The sequence below is a fragment of the Mesoplodon mirus genome (genome assembly GCF_964341445.2).
Source record: "Mesoplodon mirus genome assembly, chromosome: 19".
In the NCBI taxonomy this organism is placed as follows: Eukaryota; Metazoa; Chordata; class Mammalia; order Artiodactyla; family Ziphiidae; genus Mesoplodon; species Mesoplodon mirus.
Genome location: NC_138995.1, coordinates 52,069,095 through 52,092,344, shown reverse-complemented (window position 1 = coordinate 52,092,344; position 23,250 = coordinate 52,069,095). Strand labels below are relative to the sequence as shown.

The 23,250-nt window shown below is 59.5% G+C and overlaps 2 protein-coding genes across 2 annotated transcripts in view; one reads left to right on the top strand and one right to left on the bottom strand.

Annotated features, from left to right (window-relative positions):
* Positions 1–11,270, top strand: CAPN12 (calpain 12). The gene is given in 23 exon segments (XM_082606666.1): positions 1–370; positions 635–704; positions 877–995; positions 1,180–1,313; positions 2,188–2,356; positions 3,499–3,573; positions 3,646–3,731; positions 3,802–3,868; positions 3,872–3,876; positions 4,500–4,663; positions 4,745–4,824; positions 4,828–4,977; positions 5,408–5,419; positions 5,536–5,753; positions 5,930–5,972; positions 6,066–6,125; positions 6,666–6,723; positions 7,100–7,170; positions 7,260–7,322; positions 7,998–8,076; positions 9,822–9,962; positions 10,674–10,805; positions 10,898–11,270. Coding segments are annotated over 23 exon segments (2,478 nt in total). The 5' UTR covers positions 1–133; the 3' UTR covers positions 11,143–11,270.
* A 221-nt stretch (positions 11,271–11,491) lies between these two features.
* The window catches only part of ACTN4 (actinin alpha 4), a 72,870-nt gene continuing 61,111 nt past the window's right edge, over positions 11,492–23,250 (bottom strand). The window contains exons 12-21 of the mRNA XM_082608024.1: positions 20,741–20,891; positions 18,075–18,183; positions 17,770–17,910; positions 17,501–17,683; positions 17,271–17,405; positions 16,063–16,242; positions 15,053–15,199; positions 14,134–14,214; positions 12,994–13,152; positions 11,492–12,861 (exon numbers count right to left, since the gene is read on the bottom strand). Coding sequence (XP_082464150.1) covers positions 12,703–12,861; positions 12,994–13,152; positions 14,134–14,214; positions 15,053–15,199; positions 16,063–16,242; positions 17,271–17,405; positions 17,501–17,683; positions 17,770–17,910; positions 18,075–18,183; positions 20,741–20,891 — 1,445 coding nt within the window. The 3' untranslated portion in view covers positions 11,492–12,702. The remainder of the gene's footprint in view (positions 12,862–12,993; positions 13,153–14,133; positions 14,215–15,052; positions 15,200–16,062; positions 16,243–17,270; positions 17,406–17,500; positions 17,684–17,769; positions 17,911–18,074; positions 18,184–20,740; positions 20,892–23,250) is intronic.

Below are 23,250 nucleotides of genomic sequence, written 5' to 3'. Positions count from 1 at the left end.
AATTAATATTAACGAGGGAAGATTCCTCTCTGCCTAAAGACCCCCATCTGGGCTCAGATGGAGGGAAGGCCCCACCCCCATGACTCAGGAGATTAAAGGGCCTGGAGCCGGCCTGTGAGCCCACAGTGTCTGGATGGCGTATGGCAGCAAGAGAGTCACCATCCAGCTGGTGAACGAGGAGGCAGGGCCTGGAACCAAGGGCCCAAAGCCCTTTCGGGGCCAGAACTACAAAGCAATCCGAGCAGCCTGCCTGGATGAGGGGATCCTGTTCCGAGATCCCTACTTCCCTGCTGGCCCTGATGCCCTTGGCTATGACCAGCTGGGGCCCAACTTGGAGAAGGCCAAAGGGGTGGAATGGAAGAGGCCCCATGTAATGTGTGGATGGGGGCTGGGCTCCTGGTCTGAGGGAGGAGGTGTCACTGTGGGACCAGCTCAGAGCAGGTTCAGCAATCCTGGGTCAGGGGAGGCCCAGGGAAGCCAAACGGCTGCCCACAGGTTTTACAAGCCTCTCATGGGGTTGGAGGCACTCATTACTCCAGAGCCGCGAGGGCAGGAGGGGGCCCAGGCATCTGACCCCCAGCTGCTCCCTCCCTCCCCTTCCTGGTTGAGATCTGGACTCCCCCATCTCCCCCAGGAGTTTTGCGCTGAGCCCCAGTTCATCTGTGAGGACATGAGCCGAACAGACATGTGTCAGGGGAGTCTGGGTGAGACCACTGAACCCATGCTGAGCCCCCAGATCTGGCAGGTTGCAGTGGGGACCCCGACAGCTCCGCCCTCAGCCTCCCCCTGCCCCTCCCTCTCCCTCTCAGGCTCTCCTCTCCTGGTGCCTCGGTCTCCCTCTTTCCACCCTCCCCCAATCCCAGCCTTTCCTGCCAGGTAACTGCTGGTTTCTTGCAGCGGCTGCCTCCATCACTCTGTACCCACGACTCCTGTCCCAGGTGGTCCCCCCGGGACAGGGCTTCCAAGATGGCTACGCAGGCGTCTTCCACTTCCAGGTAAAGCTCGGTTCCTCTGTTCATGCCTCAGTTTCCCCCAGGGTGACATGGATTTCATAGTTGACACTGTCCCCTTGGGGCTGTAATTCCCGGACTGGTACAGCAGGGTCAGGCGTCAGAGGTTGGGTCCCAGCAGGGTTGGAGGTGGGAAGCCGAGCCCAGGCCCCTCCCCTTCTCCCACCAGCTCTGGCAGTTTGGCTGCTGGGTGGACGTCGTGGGGGACAACAGGCTGCCTGTGCATGAGGGGAAGCTGATGTTCGTGTGCTCGGGTCAGCGGAACGAGTTCTGGGACCCACTCCTGGAAAAGGCCTACGCCAAGTAAGGACCCCGACGCCACCAGTGGCAGCCCCAAGTCCCAGCCAGCAAGCCCCAAGCCACAGGGCACACCGGAAACCCCCGACTTCTGGGATCCTCTAGACACCCCGCCAAAGATCTCAAACCAAGGTACAGCCCACAGGACCCTCATGTCATACCATGGCCTGAGGACCTCCAAATCATAAACGCCTCCCTGATTTTTTTTGGGGGGGGGCGTGCCTTGTGGCATGCTGGATCTTAGTTCCCTGACCAGGGATTGAACCCGCGCCCCCTGCATTGGGAGCACAGAGGCTTAACCACTGGACCACCAGGGAAGTCCCCCTCCATTGATATTTCACACAAAATATTCCTAGATACCCACTGAACACTCTTAATTCTGAAGGAGACTGAAATCTCGTATCAGGCCCCGGAGTCACCAAATCTAAGCAGTCCCCTTGGGGGACCTGTAATCTCAGACAATCTCTCCTGATCCCTTGAGAAACCCAAGACACCTCCAAAATATTGGGTGTAATCCCTGGGACCCTTAAATCTTCACTTTTCCCCATTCTGCAGCTCTGAAATCCCTGACAAACCCCATAGGGATCACCCCCCAAAGCAGACATCTCCCACAGACTCAAAGTGTCAGACACAGCCCCCAGGATGCCCAGAATTCTGACAGAGCTCTTCTGTGACCCCCAAATCACGCAGTCCTGGTGGCCCCAGGAGGCACCAGCCAAATTTCCCAGGGCTTCCCAAGTGCACCCTCCTTAAGAGTCTGCAAATTTGGGGGATAGCCCTTGGGACCTCACAGCCTGAGACAGAGGCCCCCCACATTCCCATGGTTGCCCAAGATACTCGCCCATGCCTCAGACACCCCACCCGAGACCTGCTCCCACAGGCTCCATGGCTCCTATGAGGTGGTGCGAGGCGGCCACATGAATGAGGCTTTCGTGGACTTCACACGCGGTGTGGGCGATGTGCTCTACCTGAGGCAGGACACTCCAGGCCTCGTCTCTACCCTGTGCCATGCCCTGGCCAAGGAGTCCCTCGTGGGAGCCACTGCCCTGGTGAGAGAGTCAGACTCCAATGAAGACCCCCGCCAGGACCAGAGTGCAGTCACAGCTAGAGAGGGGTGGCGTCCTGTGTCTTTCTCCCCTCTGCTTTCACTGTTGGCTTATTGTCTCTCACAAATCTAATGCCAGCAAGTCAAAAGGACATTTATTTGCTCTCATGACTAATTAAGCTTCAGGTACAGCTGGATCCAGGTGCTTAGTGGATGTTGCGAATGTGTTTTTCTATTCTTGCTTCTGGGTTAGATTCACTCACAGGCAGGCTTTCCTCTCATGGGCACAAAAGTGGGCCCCACAGCTGCAGGTTCCTCCTACTGCCCCCGGGGGATGTGTGTGTGTGAAAAAAAAAGTGCCTCTTTCTGAGAATTTCAACAAAAGTCTCAGGACTGATTTTTCACGGGCTCAGTTTGGGTCGTATGTCCATCTGTGACCCAGTCACATATTCATTCACTGAGTCAGTCTAACTCATTCGTTCATTCATTTATTTAATCCTCTACTCAGTTACTGAGTGTCTCTTGCATTTCCCCACATCTTTTCCTCTCTGTTCTGTATCTTTCTTTGTCCCCGTGTCTCTATGTCTCTCCTCTTTATTTATTTATATTTTTAGTAAATTTTTAAAAAATAAATTTGTTTATATTTTTTATTTTTGGCTGTGTTGGGTCTTCGTTGCTGCGCGCGGGCTTTCTCTAGTTGTGGTGAGCAGAGGCTGCTCTTTATTGTGGTGCACGGGCTTCTCATTGCGGTGGTTTCTTGTTGAGGAGCACGGGCTTCAGTAGTTGTGGCTCGTGGGCTCTAGAGCGCAGGCTCAGTAGTTGTGACACACGGGCTTAGTTGCTCCGTCGCATGTGGGATCTTCCCAGACCAGGGCTCGAGCCCGTGTCCCCTGCGTTGGCAGGTGGATTCTTAACCACTGTGCCACCAGGGAAGTCCTATGTCTCTCCTCTTCAAATCTGTTTTGGTCTCTTGTCTCCCTCTGCCTCTCTCTCCTCTTGCCTTCACTCGCCAACTCTCAGCCCCTCTCGGAGCCTGGTGCCATTCAGTTAGGTGCTCTGGGTGACTCCTGCTTTGGTGAAAGGAGATGGGGATGCAGAGGGGAGCTCTGACCCCCGCTATGGCTCACTGTCCTGTTCTCTTCCCAGAGTGATCGGGGCGAGTACCGTACAGAAGATGGGCTGGTGAAGGGACACGCATATTCAGTCACAGGCACACACAAGGTGAGGAACCCCCAGGGTGGGCTGGCAGGGGGTGTCCCAGCACCAAACCTCCACTGACCACGTCTCCCTTAGGTGTCACTGGGCTTCACCAACGTGCGTCTGCTGCGGCTGCGGAGCCCACGGGGCCGAGTGGAGTGGCCTGGGGCCTGGAGTGACAGGTGGGATGGATCTGGGGTGGGTGGGTGGCTCGGTCCCACCTGCCCACCCCTTAAACCTCGGTCTCCCCAGCTGCCCACGCTGGGACGTGCTCCCCGCTGAGTGGCGAGATGCCTTGCTGGTGAAAAAGGAGGATGGCTAGTTCTGGTGAGTGGGGCAGGGTCCCCGGTCTGCTTTGGGGAGGGGCGCCAGGCCAGCAGCGTCAGGGAGGGGGCAAGTCCCACTTGAAGGGACATGGGAGAAGTTCATGGGGGTGGGCCCTAATGCGGAGAAACTGTCTATATCTGTGGTAATTCGGGAGTTGGGTTCTATTTCGGGGAGTCGAATTAGAATTAGCAGTAACATTAGGGAACTTGGAAGCATAGTAATCTTTGGAGGGTTGAAGGGGGATGGATAATATTTAGGGCAGTTGAGGGAGGCTTGGTGACACTGGGGCATTTCTTGAGATTTGGGAACATTGAGGGGCTGAAGGATACTTACTGGTAATAGAGAATCTGAGGGTCTTGATATTTGGGGGTTGAAGGCAATTTGACAATATCTGGGGGAAATTTGTGGATCTTGGCTATTTGTAGGGCATTTCTGAGGACTTGGAGAAATCTGAGGGAGCTGGAGGGCTCTAATTTGAGGGTTATTTCTGGAGACGTGTATTATTTGGGGGACTGAAGTGTACTTGGCGACATTTAAGGAATTTAGGGGCTTTGTGACTTGGGGGGTCATGAGCTATTTGGGGTGGGGGCCGGGCCAGGGTCTGACTGCTGGCCACCGTCCAGGGTGGAGCTGCAGGACTTCCTCTGCCATTTCGCCACCATCCAGGTCTGCTCGCTGAGCCCCGAGGTGCTGGTCCCCAGCCCGGCTGGAGGCGGCAGGCACATCCACACCTTCCAAGGCTGCTGGGTACGCAGCTTCAACTCTGGCGGGGGCCAGCCTGGTGCCGGTGAGGCCTGGAGGGGCCCCTGAAGGCAAGCAAGGGGGGCCGTGGCAGGCTGGGTAACCCTGTTTCTTTGTCCTTTACTAGAAACCTTCTGGACTCACCCCCAGTTCTGGCTGACGCTGCTGGAGCCTGATGATGATGATGAGGAGGAGGACAAGGGGCCCTAGGAGGGCTGGGGGACAGCAGGGGCGCGGGGCCCCGCACTGTGGGGGCGCACCCCCAAATGCACTGTGCTAATCTCACTCATCCAGTGCAACCGGCAGCGCCTGAGGGCCCAGAGCCTCACATACCTGACCGTGGGCTTCCATGTGTTCCAGGTGGGACCCTGGGCTGGAAGAGGCAATGGGGGGAACACAGAGGCATGGAGGTACAGGAGGCCAAAGGGGGGATCCGAGGGGGTACAGGATGGGGGCCGAGGGTCAGAGTCAGGAGGCAGCTGAGGAACTCGGAGGTGGGGGTCAAGGAGACACTGAGGGGCTAGGGAGGGCTCAGAGGGAGAGGCTGGGGCTCAGAAAGGAGACAGAGAAAGGGCTGGAGGAAAGGCTGAGGATCAGGGAGGGGACAGGGAAGCAGAGGGCACAGATGGGAGGGAGGGGGAGGGGTGCGGAAGGCCTGGGGCAGGGGCTTTAGAAGGGGTGGGATGGGAAGAAAAGAGAGGGAGGGGTGTGGACGGAGCCGGAGCAGGGGGACTCTGAGGGGTGGCTGCCTCCGCCTGGCCCTGACTCCCCTTGCTCTTCCTTCTTACAGATCCTAGAGGAGGTGGGTATCAGATAGGACCCCAGATTCCATCCATCTCTGAGCCAGCCCCAGCGGCTGGGACAACCTGGGGGCCTGGGACGCGCTTGGGGTGATGGGTGACCAGTGGGTTTGGACAGGGCGGTGTGGGGGATGCAGTGGGTCGGAGGCTGGGTGGGGTGAACTTGGACGGCGGTGGTCACGCCGCCCTGCCCCCCAGCTGCTGGGACTGTGGGACTCCCCGCGCCGACCGCTCGCCCTTCTGTGCCGGCCGCGACGTGGTACCTAGCGCCGCCCGCGCCAGCGACGAGGCCGACTTCACGCTGCGCGTGTTCTCTGAGCGCCGCCACACCGCAGTGTGAACCGCGATCCCCTGCTCCGCCCCGGGATCCCCTGCCCCACACCTGGGTCAGCCCAGCGCCCCCAGGATCCCGCCTAGACCCCACCCGAGCCTCAGCTGAGACCCCGCGCGGCCCATATCCCCAGCCGCGGGGTGAGCAGTCCCCTCCCCCATCTCCCGTCTGTAATTTGCAGGGAGATAGATGATGTGATCAGCGCCGACCTGCGTGCCCTCATGGTGAGACGCTGCTCTGGGAAGGGGTGCGAGGGTGTGTGTGTGCTGGGGGGCGGGAGTCCTCTTGGCCAGAACTAAACACCCCCTACCCCACAGGTCCCCTACATTCCCCTGGAGCTGGAGATGGAGCAGCTGTTTCAGGTGCTGGCAGGAGAGGTGAGGAGATGGGGCAGGGCTAAGGGGGTCCCTTCCCTTCCCTCCCCTCCCCTCGCCATGTACCCCTCCCTCCCTCCCTCCCTCCCTTTCTCCCTCATCCTAGACATCTCATTTTGCTTTGATTGCTCAGTCTGTCTGTGCTTAAATCTCATGAGCTTCTTTTCTCAAAATGCTCACAGCTCTTCCCTGCCTCAGGGCCTTTGCTCAGTCTGTACCCTCCCCCTGGACTGCTTTCTCTCCCTTCACAACCCCTGCCAGGCTAAGGCCTTGTCTTTCCAACATGCCCTGACCCTCCCCCAGGCTGGTCAGCTGCTTGTCCTCTGTGGGCTCCCGCAGCCCAGTGCTTCCCCATTGCAGCCCTGACCACTCTGCGGACATGTCTCACTCCCTTCCTGGACCAGGAGCTCTGAGAGGGCAGGCCTGGGCCTCTCTCAGTGCCTGCTGTGTCCCAGCACCACCCAGCATGCTGTCTGGGCGGCCCCGGGCTGTTTGTTGAATGACTGCCGAGTGTAGGCTCACAACCGGCTCTCTCCTTACCAGGAGGAAGAGTTCAATGCCCCTCAGCTCCAGACCTTATTAAGCATTGCCCTGGAGCCTGGTGAGTTGGGGACCAAGCGTGGACTCCACAGAGTCCCCATGTGTGTTAATCCACGATGCTTCTGGGAGTCAGGCCATGGGAACCCTGGGCTCAGCCTGCTGGCGTCTCCCCTGTAGCCAGACCTGTGGGTTCTGTGATAGGACCCGTGGCCAAGGCCATGGCCACGTATAAGCCCATCTTCCTCTACGGAAGTGTAACTGTCCTGAGCACAGACCCAGACCCCCATGCCTGGGTTCAAACCCCAGCTCTACTAGTTTCTAGCAGTCACATGGCTTTCTGCACCTCAGTTTCAGAAAGGATTATTGAGGATAACAATAATCCCTATCACTTACAATGATGGCCAGTACGCAGGAAGTGCCATTTTTTTCCCCTGTAGCCAGGGCCCATGCATGGACTCCCAGAGAAATCGGGCTCAGGACCTGTGAGCAGCTGCTGCAGCATTTTGGGGTATATGATGGGGGCATTGCCTGGGTAGGGAGGATGGCCTCCGCTTCCCTTCTGGGGACATTGACCTTAACCAGATGCCGCATCCCCAGCATGGGCGAAGCCTCGACCTGTACCACTTCCAGCAGCTCTGGGGCCACCTCCTGGAGTGGCAGGTAAGATGGGGGCTGGGCAGGGCACCTCCTTCTGGAGGGAGAGGCACCTTTACTAACATGGGCAGAGGTGCTCTGTGGGCTAGCAGGGCCCCAGGGGAGAAGGGGAACTTGACCACACCACGCCAACCCGGAGGCACCTGGCTGGGATATCCCTGCTCCATACACCCCTTTGTTGTCCCTCTAGGGGCACTAAATAGCTCAAGGATCAAGAGCAGACTTGGATCTTGTGTTGGAATCCCAGCTCCCAGCTCCCAGCTCCCAGCTCAGCCCCTTCTGGCTGTGTGACCTGAGGGGCCTTTGCTTGTCTACCACTGGGAGGCGATAATTCCCGCCCCCCCCCCCCCGCCCCGCCTCTGGATCCCTGTGAGGAGGAGATGGTCCTAGGCCTCCCCACACTGCAAGTGGTAAGCCACTGTTCACTGAGCCCTCACTAAGCCCTTTGTGATTAGAATATCACCTTGTCCTCACAACACCCCTCTTACTGCTGGTACTGTTATTCCCAATTTACCGATTGGGAAACAGACACCCAAAGTGGTTAAGCTGCTTGCACAGTGCAGCCAGGAAGAAAGGGATGTGGGTGGGAACTCAGGCTGTCTGGCTCCGAGACCCACTTTCAGCCTCCTTCAGGGTGCTCAGGGGCCTGGGGGTGGGACTGACCAATACCTCCCTGCCCAGGCCACATTTGACAAGTCCGCTGAGGACACCTCTGGAACCATGAACTCCTATGAACTGAGGCTGGCCCTGAACGCAGTGGGTATGGACAGAGGTCCTGCGGGATCCTGGGGACGGATCTGCTCCCCCTCCTCCCCTGTACTCCTCCCCTGCCATCCACAAAGCCCACACCTCAGTTGCCCACTCTTGGCAGGAAATGGGTGACCCTGAGAGAGGCCCAAAGGGGAGAATCCTCTGTGTGGGGGGAGGAGGGCACTGAGGGTGGGAGTGCGGCCCTCCTGGGAGGGGAAGGGGGGGATGGGAGCTGGTGTCTGAGAAGCCCCAGCCCCCAGGACCTCATGGTAGAATGTCCTGGACTCCTGGACTGCTTGGGTGGCCCTGAGCGCCTGGAGCCTCCATTTCCCTCTCTGTAAAATGGCTAATACACAGGGTGGCCAGGAGGAGCCTGTGGAATGGAGCCCAAAGGGTTTAGTGCTGGGGAATGCAGCTTCCATGACCACATGCCAGAGAGCCCAAAGGAAGGCTCCCACTGAAAGGCTGAGTTCTTCCAGAAGACGTAGAAAACCCCATTCGTGTGGGAGCACAAAAATCCTAGCCAATGAACAGAGGCAGAGAGCAACTTTTTCCCTGGGCTGCGCAGTTGGAAAAGTGCGTGTGATCCGTCCCCCACCCGACCTTGCGCGGATGGGGTGTGGTCTGGGATCAGACACAGAACTCCCAGACCCCCACCCCACCCCAGGGCTCATCTGCCACAGCAAAGGCAAGGGTGAGACATGGGGAGATGGGGGGCTGGGGGTGATGTGACCCAGAGTCTGAGAGGCAGGAGGAGACCCTGAGGGGGGAAGTCAAAGGTGCAGGGAGGTGCAGGAAAAGAAGGGAACTCAAGACGGGGGAGATGGAGTCAGAGAGAAGATTAGGAGATGTGAGCCTGAGAAACAAGAGTCCCAGGTAGGCAGTAGCAGAGGCAAGAGAGGGTGGGGGAAGGTGGAAGGCTGTACTGTTCACGCGGTATGCCCGAGCGCCTGGTACAAGCCTGGTGTTAGTCTAGGCAGAGGAGTGCTCTAAGGGGCCGACGTGCTGATGGTACAGACACCCAACAAGCAGAACGTCCAGGAAAGATGGTGAGAAGTCCTACGGTGGCAAAAGGAAACAGGCCATGGTGCTGGGACCCACAGGGGGTGAGGTGTGGGTTGAGACATGGCAGTCAGGGAAGGACTCACTTGGGTGATGTGTGAACAGAGACCGGAAGGAGGGGGAGTGAGCCTGGGGGACTCCGGGGAAGAGCGGTCCAGATGGGGAAAGTCAGTGTAAAGGCCCTGAGGAGGCTGGTGTGGTGCAGCGGAGTGAACGAGGGGCCCAGTGACGGAGATGAGGACAGGGGGCCAGTGTGGCTGGAGCCAAGTGGGGAGGAGGAGGTGGTCAGAGAGGAGATCGGTGGAGGAAGACAGGAGAGCCCCATGAGGCCTTGGGAGGACAGCTCTTTAAAAATTTTTATATATGTATGAGAGGGAGGAGGGAGAGGCAAGTCCAGGGTCAGGGACTTGTGTGTGAGCCTGGAGCTGACAGGCAAGGGAAAGGTGGTGTGCATGGTGGAGGGAATACCAGGGAGCGGGCCAGCTGGGAGCAAGGTCTGGAGACCCGGGCCATCCTGGGCTGCGGGGACGGACAGGAGAAAGAACCTGCTCCGATCCAATCCTACCCTCTGCCCCACAAACACCCCGAGCCCCGCTCTGCTCCGCTCCAGGCCCTGTGCTGGCTGATGCTGGGGATTCAGTGGTGACCAGAAGCCCTTCCCGGACCTCACCCACCACTCACTCCCCTGCCCAGTGCAGGCGCAGCCAGAGCCACCAAAGACAGTGACAGCCCAGAGGGCTCAGGGCAGGGATGTGGAGGCCCAGAGGGGTCAGGGCAAGGACGTGAGCTGTGGGACCCCAGAGGAGGAGCTTGATGCTGCTTGCTGGGGGCTGAGTATCTGAGAGTACTTCCTGAAGGAGGCGTGTATCAGAGTAGGAACACTCCAGGCTGAGAGAGAACATGGTGTTCTGGGCGGAGGGAACATCAAGTGCAAAGAAGGCAAGGCAAAGCCCAAGGTCAAGTAGAGGAGGGGGTGGGGAGCAGGAGATGAGGTGCAGCCTGTGCAGGCCACCAGGTGGCTGGGGACAACAGGGGGCCCTGGGGAGGGGTAACCAGGAAGTCATGGTCACTAGGGCCCAGTAACCTAGGTAAGGGGTTTCACAAGGACTGGCTTTTAAAAGCCTCTGTTGGATGATTCCTCATCGGAGGTGATTTCTGAACTCCAGAAATCGCCCCTGATATGGAGCATCAGGAAATTGACTCCATACGGGGCTGACAAAAATGCTTTGCTGCACAGAAATATTCTCTAGTGTCTATTTGCAGAAATCCTGCAGAGTTTAAAGGAATAATAATACCATAGTTATGATGTGCCAGACACTGTCCTAAGCTCTCTACATATAACATCTCCACACGACCTTATAGGGTCAGGGCTATCATAGTCCCCATTTGACAGATAAGGAAACTGAAGTCCAGAGAAGTGAAGGGAGCTGCCCGTGGCCTCAGGGCTGGGATGAGGCAGAGGTGGGACCAGGCCCCCCTGGTGTCTGCCTTCCCTGGGGAGTCGGTGGGGAGGGGTATGACCCTGAGGTGGGGCTCCCGGGGCAGCCCAGGCTCAGAGGCGGCCTCCCCCAGGCTTCCAGCTGACCCAGGCCCTCACTAGCCACTACCGGGACAGCGGCCTGCGCGTGGACTTTGAGCACTTCGTGTCCTGCACGGCCAAGCTCGCCTGCATCTTCCGTGTCATCCCTGGCACTGGTGGGACAGAGGGAGGATGCCTCCATGGTAGGGGGACCAGGGAGGTGGGTGCTCACCCTGCCCCTCTCTGACAGGTCACTGCAGCCAGCACCTGGATGGAGGCAAGGGGGTCGTCTGCCTGACCCACAGACAGGTGAGCCTGGGCTGCAGGGAGGGGTGGCACGGGAGTGTCAGGAGTCCCCTGCCTCATGCCTGCTGTTTCCTCTTGCCCAGTGGATGGAGGTGGGCACCATCTAGGACCTCAGCCTGGGAGCCCTGCCTTTCCCTTCTCCCAGCCCGGACCAGGGTTTCCTCTACAGGGAGGGGGCTGATGCCCTGACGTTAAGCAGTGATTCAGAGCGTGGCCTTGGGAGCCAGCCTACCTGGAGCTGACTTCTGGCCCCACCACTCACCAGCTGGGTGACACCGGGCAAGTCACTGCACCTCTCTGGTAAATGGGCATGGTAACAGCACCTTTCTCATGCAGGCTGCACGAGTTAGCCCACGTTACATGCTTAGAACAGTGCCTGGCCTGGAGTGGGTCCCCAACAGCACTCCTACTTTCACACACTCATGGGAACAGGGATCAGGGCACTCCCACACCCCACCTCACTCTGGGAAGAGGTGCTCTATCATCGCTCTCCTAAGAGGTGGAGAACAGATAGAAAAAGAGGACACTGTAGGAATCCTTCTTAAAAATATTACATGTTTTATTATCCTGTCCCCAGAAGGGTGGTTTATCCAGAAACCGAGAAAAAAAATAATCAATCGGAATAAACTCAAAAAAAAGGGGGGGGGGAGGTGGTGGAGTGAAACCATCCACTAACAGGCAGCTAGGCCAGCAGCCCACCCTCCGCCTCGGGGGGTCCCCAGAGACCCACACCGACGGCAGACATGAGAGAAATCAGTAAGGGGCTGGGGGAGGGGAGCAAATCAGCTATGTCTTCATTATGAGAGCAAGAGGCGGCGAAGATATGCTGCTAGGTGAATATATATTTATATAATAAATCCGTAAGTTAATAAAGTAAATAGTAATTCTCTGAAAGGTTTTTTTCATAGTTTTTTTGTGGATTTTTGTGTTTTTTTGTGTGTGTTTTTTTTGTGTGTATGTTTTTTCTTTTTTTTCTTTTTTTTTTTTTTTTTTTTGCGGTTGGAGGGGGTCCTTAGAAAATCTGAGAGATACACAGGTCCAGACAAAGCAAGGTGGGGGCTGGCTGGGGGTGAGGGTGGGAGGCTGGTCTGCCCAACCCCACTCCTGGTGCAGAAGAGTGGGGACTGAGCTGAAGCCCCTCATCTCCTGGCGACGCCAAGTGAGGGGAGGGGACAGGGGAGCAGGGAGCAGGCTGGTCCTCTTTCCTGCCGGGCGGCTGTGGCGCCCTCTGCGGGGCCCATCGCAGGCCCGGGCGGTTCCTGGACAAGGCACGTCGGGCTTTGGCCTGGATGTGGGAGGCCTTGAAGGGACCTCAGGGGAGAAGGAATGGACCAGGGGGGTGGTGAGGGGTGGGCGTTTCTAGGGCTTGGAGGGGGCCTGTTTTGCTGTGAGGATCCACTGTCCCCTCCACAGAGTTAAAAAAACAGAACAAAACAACACATCATATATATTTACCAGACCAGAAGCGCTGACCCGGAAGCCTCCCTCACCCCCGTCCAGGGGGAGGGGAGATCCTCCTGGCCACCGACAAAGAGAGAGGAGAGAGCCTGCCCCAGCCCCTCCCTGCCCACCCCGCTCCCGCCCAGAAAGGACTGACAGAGAGTGCTTTGCATAGATACAGAGTCAGAGGAGCGGGGCCAGGGGGTGCCCTTGCAGCGGGGGGGTGGGGGTGGGGGCAGAAGAGCTCCCCCAGCCCCTCCTGGAGGCTGTGAGGAGGGGTGTTTGGTCAGGGTTTCTCCGGTGGGGGCCTCACAGGTCGCTCTCGCCGTACAGGGCTGTGGAGAAGGACTTGTAGTCGAGGGCCCCGGGCACGGCATCAGGGCCCTGGTACGGGGCCATGCGGGCGATGCAGTACTCGGCCTGGTCGGGGGGCAGCTCTCTCCGCAGCTCCTCGGCTGTGATGAAGTTCTGGGGGCGGCAGGGCGGGAATCTGGGTCACCCCCGACACGGACGCTGGCCCACCCGGCCCCTCACGCCCAGCCCTGGCCGCGAGGGCCCCTCCCCGCTGGCCGCTGGGTGCCTCCCAGGTGTCTTGCTCACCTTGTCCCCGGCCAGGACCTTGAAGGAGGCGATGACCTGGTCGGCCGTGTCTGTGTCGGTGGTCTCCCTCGACATGAAGTCGATGAAGGCTTGGAAGGTCACGAGGCCGCTGTGGTTGGGGTCAACCACGCTCATGATGCGGTTGAACTCGGCATCACCCTGCGAGGGGGGTGGGCGGGGGACAGGCGACCTTTCAGTGGAGCAGGGCGGCCGGGCTGGCCCGGTGGCTAGAACCGGGTCAGGAGAGCAGGGCCCGACCCCAGCGCACACGACAGGTGTCGTCAGCCCGCCTCCAAGGGTCTTGGCTCCCCGGCCGACTGCCCCACCTGCCCCAGCCCTGGGACGTGCACCCTCTGCTCGTCCCGTCCCGCGTTTCTGGGAAGTGGGGAGTTGGGGAGTGGATCTAACAGGCCCACGGCTCCTCAGCCCTGGCTCGCAAGTTAGCTCCGGAGGGCGAGGAAGAAAGAAAGAAAGAAAGAGAAAGAGAAGGGGAGAGAGAGCTGGAGGCCTGACCTCCTCTCTCCGGAGACTTCCAGGAAAGGAGGTGGGAGGCTCAGGGAGTCATCGGAGGGACCCCAACCAGCAGATGCAGCGGAGGAGGAGGAGGCAGGCCAGGCCGTGCTGCTCTGGTGGAGTGTCCCCGAGGACGCGGACATTCTGGAGGCGGTGAGGAGGGACGGAGGAGGGGGAGGGACGGAGGAGGGGGAGGGACGGAGGATGGGGAGGAGAAGAGGCACAGCAGCAAGGGCAGGCAGAGGCGGCATACCAGGCTGTATCCCGTGGAGATAAGCAGAGCCCTGAAGTCATCGGAGTCCATGCTGCCTGTCTGCTTCTGCTCGAAGACGCAGGGACAGCAGAGGAGACCGGGCCCAGAGTAGGCAAGAGGGGCCGCCCCGTGTGCACAGCGGGGAAACAGGACAGTGGCAGGGAGCGGGGGAGACAGAGGCGGCCCCGAGAGACCAGGTAAGGGGGAAGGTGTCCGGAGAGACACAGGGCAGGGAGGAGGCAAGAGAGCCCGTGAAATGGCACACATGATGGCAAGGGGTGGGACGGCCAGAGGGAGGGGAGACAGAGAGAAGGAGAGAGAGAAAGAGAAGAGCAGTTAATGCCACAGTCCGCTGGGGCCCAGGGGGCGCGTACCTGCCGGTCATTCTCCACGTCGTAGCCCAGGCTGATGAGGCAGGCCTTGAACTCCTCCGGCCCCAGCGCCCCGCCGTGCTCCTGCCGGCGTCCGAAGGCAGGTGTGCACAAGGGGCGGTGTGGAGACCAGGCCGGCACCGAGGCGGGGAGAGGGGCCCGGGTCACATGCAGAGGGCGGGGGGAGGGGACACACGGGGGAGGGAAACACAGAGTTAGAGGTGACATGGACAAGGTGATGGCCAGGGTGGGGCAGGTGGAGGGGCGTGGGTGGCCTGGAGGGCAGTCAGAGGCCTCCTCCCAGCTCCTCTGGGCCAGAGCAGGGGTGGGAGCTGAGAGGTGCAGGATTGAGGTTTGAGTCCCAGGACTCCTGGGAGGGAAGGGGGGGAGCTCTGCTCACCTCCAGGATTTGGGGTGGGAGAAAGGGGATTGCACCCCCTCCTGCTGGGCCCCTGCCTAGCGCCCAGAGCACATGCTACCCACAGAAAGCAGGCAGATGACACATCAGGCCCGGCAGGGCCCAGGGCAAACTCAGGGCTCAGGGCCCCTCTAAAGGGGCTGCCAGACCAAATCTGACTTAAGGACACTGTGTGTATGTGTGGATCAGATTCCTGGGTCAGGTCTCAAATCCCTGGTGTGCTGGGACCTGTCTGTCCAGGGTTGCATCGGCAGGTGGGCGAGGATGCACAGCCCCGGGGGCGGGGCTTGGGACTCCCCTCTCTCTTCCTGAGGGAAGCCGCCCACGCTGTGGGTCGAGGAGATGCACCCCTGCACCCCCTTCAGTGGCTGGGGCCCTGCCGGCCCCTGTGAGTGGCCTCTGCAACTGTGATGTGAACAAACGGACAGATGCAAAGACGGAGGGGGCAAGGTGGGGGGTGACAGTGGGGAGGGAAGACACCAAGGTGCAGAGGGAGCGGCTCACCTTGTCGAAGTGATTGAAGGACGCCCGGAACTCCTGCATCTGCTCTTGGCTGATGCCCTTAGCATCGCGGGTGAGGATCTGGTTCTCGACCTCGTTGATGGTGCGGGCGATGGTGGTGAGCAGCTGCTCCCAGCCCACGCGGATGTGCTGCGGGAGGAATGAGGGCGTGAGTGTGGGCTGGGCCGGCAGGTGGGGATGCTGGGACCACCGCAGCTGTAGCTGAGGGGGGCTCGGAACTGGCTTCTCCTTGTGCGGGGGTGTGTATGGCCTGGAGTCAGGCTCGCCCTAACTTTCTCCCAAATGCCAACCCAGCCCCACACTCTCCCGTGTGGCTCGTGTGCACAGGGACACAGGCACGGTGCCCGCCTACTGCCTCTGCCAACCAGCGGGGTTCACGTCACACCGGTGTATGTCCCAGGGACGGATGCAGCAGACAACCGGGTCCTGATACCTGTGCCAGGATCCACAGGGAAACTGTGCAGAGACATGCTGGGCAGTGTTTAACTAGCTTTCTGGGGACACAGCCCCTCCCCCCTTTTATTTGGTGGTACCTTCCGATCTGCACGGTCTGAGTGCTGTCACCACGGACCATTTCAAGCCACCAACAGGATGGCAACCAGCCCTGATGCTGTAACCTGGCGGCAGCGAGCCGGTGCATGGGATTCCCGCACATGCTGGCTGGATCTGCGTCCTCAAGTGAGGATGAAATGGCTGAGGCCACACTGCGGGGCAGGTGCTGCCTGCCCTCCCAGCTCTCCAGGGAGCTTGTCTGGAGATGTGTGTTGTCATGGTGATGGGAGAATAGTGGTGGAGAAACCGATTTTTAAAAACGTGTAAACGTTGGATCTAGTCTTTTTGGTCAGAGAGAAACGGGAGACAGCGCACGTAGGAGACGCTTTTCTACGGGGCAGAACCCATTTGGAGTAAGACAGCCGGGCCCTGCCTGGGCTGCCGTAGGAACCCTCCAAGCTCGTGAAAGGGAAAGCGGGGCGGGGGCGTGGCAGGCTCGCCTCCATGGTGTAGTTGGTGTGCTTGTTGTCGAAGATGAGGGCCTCCTGGATGAGCTGGTGCTGCTGCTCCAGCAGGTCCAGGTTCGGCTTGTAGTCCACGATGCTGCGCTCGTACTGCTTCAGGTGGCTCAGCTGGTCCTCCAGAGTCCCATTCATCTCGATGGAGATGCGCCCGATCTCCTGCACAGAGGGTGGTGCTACTGGGGGGCGGGACTGGCAGACCCTCAGCCACGACCAGCCACCAGGAGGCGGTCTGTCGCGGGCCGCCCAATGCCAGGGCGCCTCCAGCCCGGGGCCTCTGCCCAGGGGTCCCCTCCGGGAAGGCCTGCTGCTTACTGTCCCCTCCAGCCCACCCTCCCGTGTAACAGCAGCCACGATGCAGTTTCTGCAGCAACGCTCCACAGGGCTAACCCCTTGACTCCCTGTGAGGCCCAAGACTGGGACGGGCCTATTCCACAGAGGTGCAAACCGAGGCCCAAAGAGGGCAACTTATGACATTAAGAGGCAGAGCCAGGATCGGAACCCAGGCCTGGCGACTTCAGAACCCGTGCTCCTGAGCACGAGCACCCCACACCTCGCTTCCCACGGCGACCAAGCCGTGCAGGGGGCACTGAGCCCCGCGGCCGACCTGCCCGATCCTCTCTCGGGCTGTCGTGAGTTTCAGTGAGGCCACTTCGGTCAGTGGGGTGCCTAGTGCACACTGAGCACTCGGAAGTGGTGGCCCGAGTCGAAGTCGGCATGGTTACAAGCCTTCCCGTGGCTGGGTCACGAGGGCAGAGTGCGGTGAGGGTCTGAGCTCGGACCACCTTGGTCACAGCTACACCACAGTGCTTGTGATGGGGCTGGCATAGGGCGGTGCCCAAAAGTGTCTGTTGAGGGAATGAAATAATGGTTTTCCTCATCCTTTTAGGGATGAGAAAACTGAGCCACAGAGGTCAAATTGTGCCTGACTCCCGATCGTACGTCAAGGGGAGAGTCGAGACTCGAACCCTTCTCTACCTGACCCCTTAGCACAGTTTCCCTCTGGATGGGGTGCTGCCATTTCCATGAATATGTTACTGACGCTCCTAATCCCATGAGGCCATGGGAGCTGGGTCCCAGATCCACCAGGCCCCCAAGTCCACCGGCCCCGTGGAGCACGGGGGCCCTCCCACCAGGGGTGAGCAGCCTCCCGTTCAGTGGGGGCTCTTCCTCAACTCTGCCCTCACCTCCATCTTCGTCTGGATCCAGGGCCCCACGACGTTGGCCTGGCCGGCGAACTGGCGGCGGAGGTGCTCGTTGGACTGCTGCTTGCGCTGCTCCTCCAGGAGGGCGTGGTCCCGCTTGGGCACCAGCTGCTGCACCTGGGGAAGGGGACGCAGGCAGGAGCAGTCAGGGGGGCGGCCCCCTCGCCCGGCTGGTCCTGCCCCGGCCCTGCCGGTGGGCGGGTGCCGCCTACCTTCTCCCACTTGGAGTTGATGATCTGGGGGGTGACGGTGGTGTAGGGGTTGCTGCCCGACAGCTTGATGTGGTTGCTCTCGGCGATCCTCTGGGCCTCCTTGTGGATGGCCAGGATGGCCTCCCGTTCCCTGTCAGCGTCCGGCAGTGTTGACTTGAACTGGTCGTGGGCTGAGATCAGGCCCTGGGGGCAGGAAGAGGAGGGATGAGGGCGCAGCCCGGCCCCGTGGAGGCCCCATGAGCCGCGAGAAGGGCGGGGAAGGGGTGGACCTCGATTTCCTCGATGGTGTGGACAATGAACATGTCCTGGAGGTCCTCCATGGCACTCTCCATCCAGTTGTTGAAGGGGGCTGCCCGCTTGGCGTACTCCAGGTGCAGCTGGTCAATGGTCTCCAGCTGCTTCTCCGTTTTCTGGTGCGTGTTGGGAGGGACGGGGACAGAGAAGGGAGGTCAGCAGGCTAGCCGGAGGTGTGTATGGTGGAGAGGGGTCCGGGGGCACCAAGGGGTCAGGGGAAGACCCCTGCTCTGAGGGCAACGAGGCACAGACCTCGGCGGGTGGCATCGCCCCTCCTCACCTCCAGGGCTTCCCTGCGACTGTGGGTCAGGGAACCAAGGGCATCCCACTGGTCGCAGATCTTCTGGCAGCGGGTGTTGACGTTGTGGGAGTCGTAGTAATCCAGCTCGCTGTGGGCCGGGCAGAGGGGGATGAGATACAGCAGGGGCAGTCAGGGTGTCCTGGACCCAGCCGCCCCTGGGTGTCCCAGGCCCTGGTACCAGGGGATATCAGCACTTAAGCACATCAGTCATCAATCACCCCTCTGGCCCGGGGCAGGAGGAATTGGGGGGAGAGGATAACAGAGCTTGCTGTCACTGTAAGCTGACGCAGGGCTCCCAGAGTGTGGCCCTCGACCATCCCTGTAGGCTGGCGAAATCTCAGTTGCCCGACCAGGGGTCGAACCCAGACCCCCAGTAGTGGAAGCACAGAGTCCTAACCACTGGACCACCAGGGAAGTCCCCTGGATTGTTTTTTCCATTTAAAGAAAGTCTAGCAGAGCACACTGGTTAGAGAATAAGGCTCTGGAGCCAAGCTCCCTAGATGTGAATTCCAGCTCTCCGATTTTGAACTTGTGTGACCCTGGGCTAATGAACTCCCTCTCGATCCCTCGGTTTTCTCATCTGTGAAATGGGGGTGGGGTTATCATGGAGACCAAGTTACTTAACTCATGTGAACTGCCGAGAGCAGTCCTTTGCACCCAGTAGGTAAAAGTAGCAACAGTTACTCATTAAAGGTTGTGTATTTACTTTAATGGGTATTAAGAAAAAAATGTACAACTAGCCTACAATCTCATTGTACGCAACTAACAATATATTCAAGAAAAAAAAAAGTGAGCTGATTAGGGAATGGGTATTATTACTGCAATGACTGAGGTTGGAAACACTAAGCTGATACCATAGTTCCCAGCCCCCTGCCCCTTATTCCCTCTCTTCAGCCCCAGCATTCCTGCCTCCTGGGGTCCACACTTGGATACTCTTAGCAGCAGGCTCCTAGGGAGTCAGTGTACAGGTCTGGGGGAGCAACTACGGGGAGGAACACGACATGGGAGCCAGGACACAGGGATCGTGTCGCCTGCCTGGTGAGCCAGACGGGCAGGCAGGATACAGGGGCCAGCGGAGCAGGCAAGGGCTGGAGGAGGAGCAAGGCTGTGCTTCACACAGGGCCCAGGCGGCCCAGGCTCCAGTCCTAACTCACTCCTTAGCTGTGTGACCCTGGGCAGGCCCCTTGGCCTCTCTGTGCCTCAGTTCCCATTCCGTAACACAGGATGACTGGGGGATTAAATGAGCTGGTACACGTACTGCACTAAGTGCCCTGAGTTTTTATCATTACCATTAATCTACGCTCAGCCGGGCTGTCCATCCAGGCTCATCCTGGCTGGCCCTGGGGCCTCAGACTCATCTTCGGGGGGAACAGACAGCACCCCAAACAGCCCTCCCTTTCTCCTCCAGGGCTGCTGTCCAGAAAGCTGCCTCAGGGACCGCCTGTTCCCCAGCTCAGGGTAATGGGTTTCACATGGCTGTTCCCAGTGCCTGAGAAGTGGGCTGGCCTAGGATTTCCTCCAAGTCTGTTTCTCACTGGCTTCCAGGACCTCGCCTGTCAATGGGGGGTGGGGGTGGGGGTGGGGGACCCGCCCATGTCCCACCCCACAACCCCTGAGGGTGGCGGACGTCTGCGTCTGTGACCTCACTCTCCTCGGCCTGGACATGCCAGGTACAGGGGCTCGATCCTAGGCGAGCTGCAGGACCCCAAGGGGTGCCCCCAACAGTGCTCAATGGGGACGCCATGTCCCCGGTATTGTGAAGACCCAGTGGTACTTCTGCCTCTGGGTGAGCAAATGGGGAGCCCCCAGAGCAGCTGGGCAGTGTGGAGGGCATGAGTCAGGGAGGAAGCCAGCCCTGCCCGGTGTGGGGCTCCACCGGGCATCACTGCTAGGCCCCAGACTTGCAGGAACAAGGAGAACTTTGGGGATGACTGTGACGGGGTAGGGGGTGTCTGTGGAAAGGCAGTTCCAGCCAAGGATCCTATTTTTGAGCAGACGGCTATTTTGGGAGCCCTGCCGCCCTCCAGGGCCTGTGGATTTTCCATGAAGTAATGGCCTGGGCCTCCCACTCCCTGGGCCCTGCTTGCTGCTGGCCGCTGCGCTGGTGGAATAAGGCCCCCTTTCACTGGCTCTGGAGGTTCAGTGTACTAATTGTGTGCACAAGTTTATCTGACTGGGGTGGGGAAGGGAGGGCAGAGAACCGACTGCCTGGAAGCTCTTACAATCAGTGTGTTCTGAGCAGCAGAGGGAAGGGGCCGGGCAGAACAATGGGCTCTCTGTGCAGCCAGATTCCCTCGGGGAGCAGGGGGTGGGAGTGGCGTGGGCTAGGCCGCCCACCACATCAGGGGGCCAGGGGGTCTCCTTGGTGTGGCAGGCAGAGAAGGGGGAGCCCCAGGGACCCCAACAGCCTGAGGAATCAGGACAAGGGGTCGGAGACCCCCCTTCTGCTGGAGAATCTAGATCCCACTGTTTCTCATCTGGGTTAAAGACAAGGCGGGCAAAAGGCATCATCCTGTAAGGCTCTTCCCTGGCATCTGAAAGGAGGGTGTGAGGGTGGAAAGGGCTGGGGGGACCCCATTCCACCACTGCCCCACCGCTGCTCTGGACTGGGCGCTAGGGGACGGGAACCACGAGCCCACACGTACTTGAGCTCCTGGGCGATAGCGGCGATCTGCTCCACGCGGTCCTGGTGGGCGGCCAGGTCGCTCTCGAAGGCCTCGTGCTTGCGGATGAGGGCTTTGATGTCCGACAGGGTGGCCGTCTCATAGTCCCGGTGCTTCAGCATGGCCTCCTTCCCTGGGGTGGGGCGGAGGGCAGGGGGTGCTTCGTCAACAGCGCCAGAGGGATGTCCAGACAGAGGGAGAGAGATGGGGTGTGGACCCCATGCCCTGCCTTGCCGAGGATGGTGCCATGAAAGCTAGAAACTTCCAGAGCCTTTTTCCTTGCCCTTTGCAGGAATCTCTATGCCCAACTAGATTCTAGATGGAGCTGGGAGACACTGTGGGGCTGGTGGGCCTGAGACATATCCCAATTCAAGCTATGGGTTCTAAACTTAGTATCCTTTATTGGCAGACGCTAAGAATTTGGATTGTGCTACCAGGGCTGGAAATGCGGACACCTATCTGCGGACCACTGTGATCTGGAGAAGCAGCTGGCGTTGCAGCCGTGCCTCAGCAGTGGGGGAAAGGGGAAGTCTGAGTCAGGGCTCTTCCAGGAGCCTGACCCCTGGCACTTGGGCGCCAGGCCCCCTCGGGGTGGGAGTCCTATCACACATCTATTGCTCCACACTATCCTAAGGGCTTTCCATCTGCAGCGAGGCAGGGTCCATTGTCAGGCCCTTTGAAGGAAGGGAGGAACACTGCTATTAGTCCTGGAGCCTGGCTAATTATACACCCCAGGACAGAAGCTCAAGCGAGCCCTGCAAGCACAGTAAGGTACTGCAAAGAACCAAGGGGGAAACGCTGGCCGGGAAAGGTGGCTGGGACCCCCAACCCCTAAAGCTACCTCAGGCTACCCCTGGAGCGGCAGCTCAGAGACCCCCTCAGCTGGCACCAGAAAATCCAACCAACAGCTGCCTGCCTAGCGCAGGGGATGGCAGACAGCTTCTCCCCACCTGTTCTTCCTTTGTAAATGCGGCCAGTGCCAGCCCAAGGTTAAAACCCCAATGAGGGGATGTTGAGAAGGCCGAGCACCAGCCAGTCCCATCTGCATCTCAGCCACCCCGTGGACAGGGTCCGGCACTGGCGGACAGGAGGTGGCAGTCTGGGAGACTGACTGCACTGGCCCTGCCACTCCAGCCCCAGGGCAGCAGGCTTAACCACAAAGGCAGGCTTGCAATTCCCTTCTCCAAATTGCTTTCTCCCAAGGGTGGGAACCAGAAATAGTAGGTTACCACTTTTCTGCCTCAGCAGAGTTTCAGCAAGGGAGCTGCCAGGGGTGTGCTGGGAAGAATCGGGAGGAAGGGGCCACGGCCACGGCTGCCTGGGATCCAGGCCAAGGGGCAGCCAGGCTGAGGGCTCATTTTTGCTTTTCCCCCAGACAATCTAAGACCCTGTGAGAAGCATCCATATGGGCGCTCACTCCTGCAGGCTGTAGGGATGGTGAGGGGGCACAGAGTGATGGTGGCTCAACCCGCCCTCTGCCCCCCAACCCCCCACAGGTGAGGAGGCTGCTACACCCGGCTTCCAGGGGTGTAGAGCGGCCGGGAGGCTGGTCTGTCCTCCTGTTTTGCATAATTGGGTGGTTCAGAGGACAGAGGCTTCAGGCCTTGGGAATGAGAGTGGAGAGGCCTGCCTGGGGACTCTGGGCTAATGCAAGGGGCAGGGCCAGATGCCAAAGTGCCTGTGGGGAGGTAGGGGTGGGGCAGGGGCGTGTGGAGTTGGGCCCTGGCTAAAATAAAGACTGGGCCACTTCTCCTAAATGCCTTCGGGTGAAGGCCGGCCAGAGTGGTTCCCAGGGAAGGAGCTCTGTGGTGGGCCGTCACACCCACACCCCTCGGCCTCAGGAGACCATCTTCTCAGGGTCTCTTGGAGCCCCAGGAGAGAGGCTGGAGGGCTGATAAGAGGCCCCCAAAAGGGAAATCCACAGGGAGGACGCTCGGAGCCTAAGAAAGGATGATGGAGCTACAACACGTGGATAATGACAGGAGACAGCTCAGTCCAAGTGTGGGACACAGGCGTTGTAAAATCCACTTACATGTCCAAGGGCCCTATGACAAGAAAGATGTCAAAATCTGCAGTTCCCTGGGCAGGGACCTCACCTACCTGGGAACTGCTGAGCATAGCGAAGAGGCTCAAGAGGTGTTTGTAGAATGAATGAATGAATGGATGAAGAACAAACGAATAAACTAAATGCCAACACCCCCTCCCTCAGGTTTGTGGGGGGCAGAACCCACAGGCGCCATTTCTGTGAGACAGAGGAAGGTGCCTGCATCCCTGGCCCAGGCTACCTCTTCCTCGTCTCGCCTTCTGGCTTCTCCTCCTCTGCATTCCTTCCCCGGCAGAGGAGGGATCGGGGTATTGCTCTGGACCTGGAAGCTGCTGTTGGAGAGCAGCCGGCCTGAGCTAATGTGAGGAGGGCATTAGCCGGGCTGCAGCTGGGGACACAGGTGACACAGGCCCAGGTCTGCGGATCCTGCAGAGTTGCCTGTCTGCAT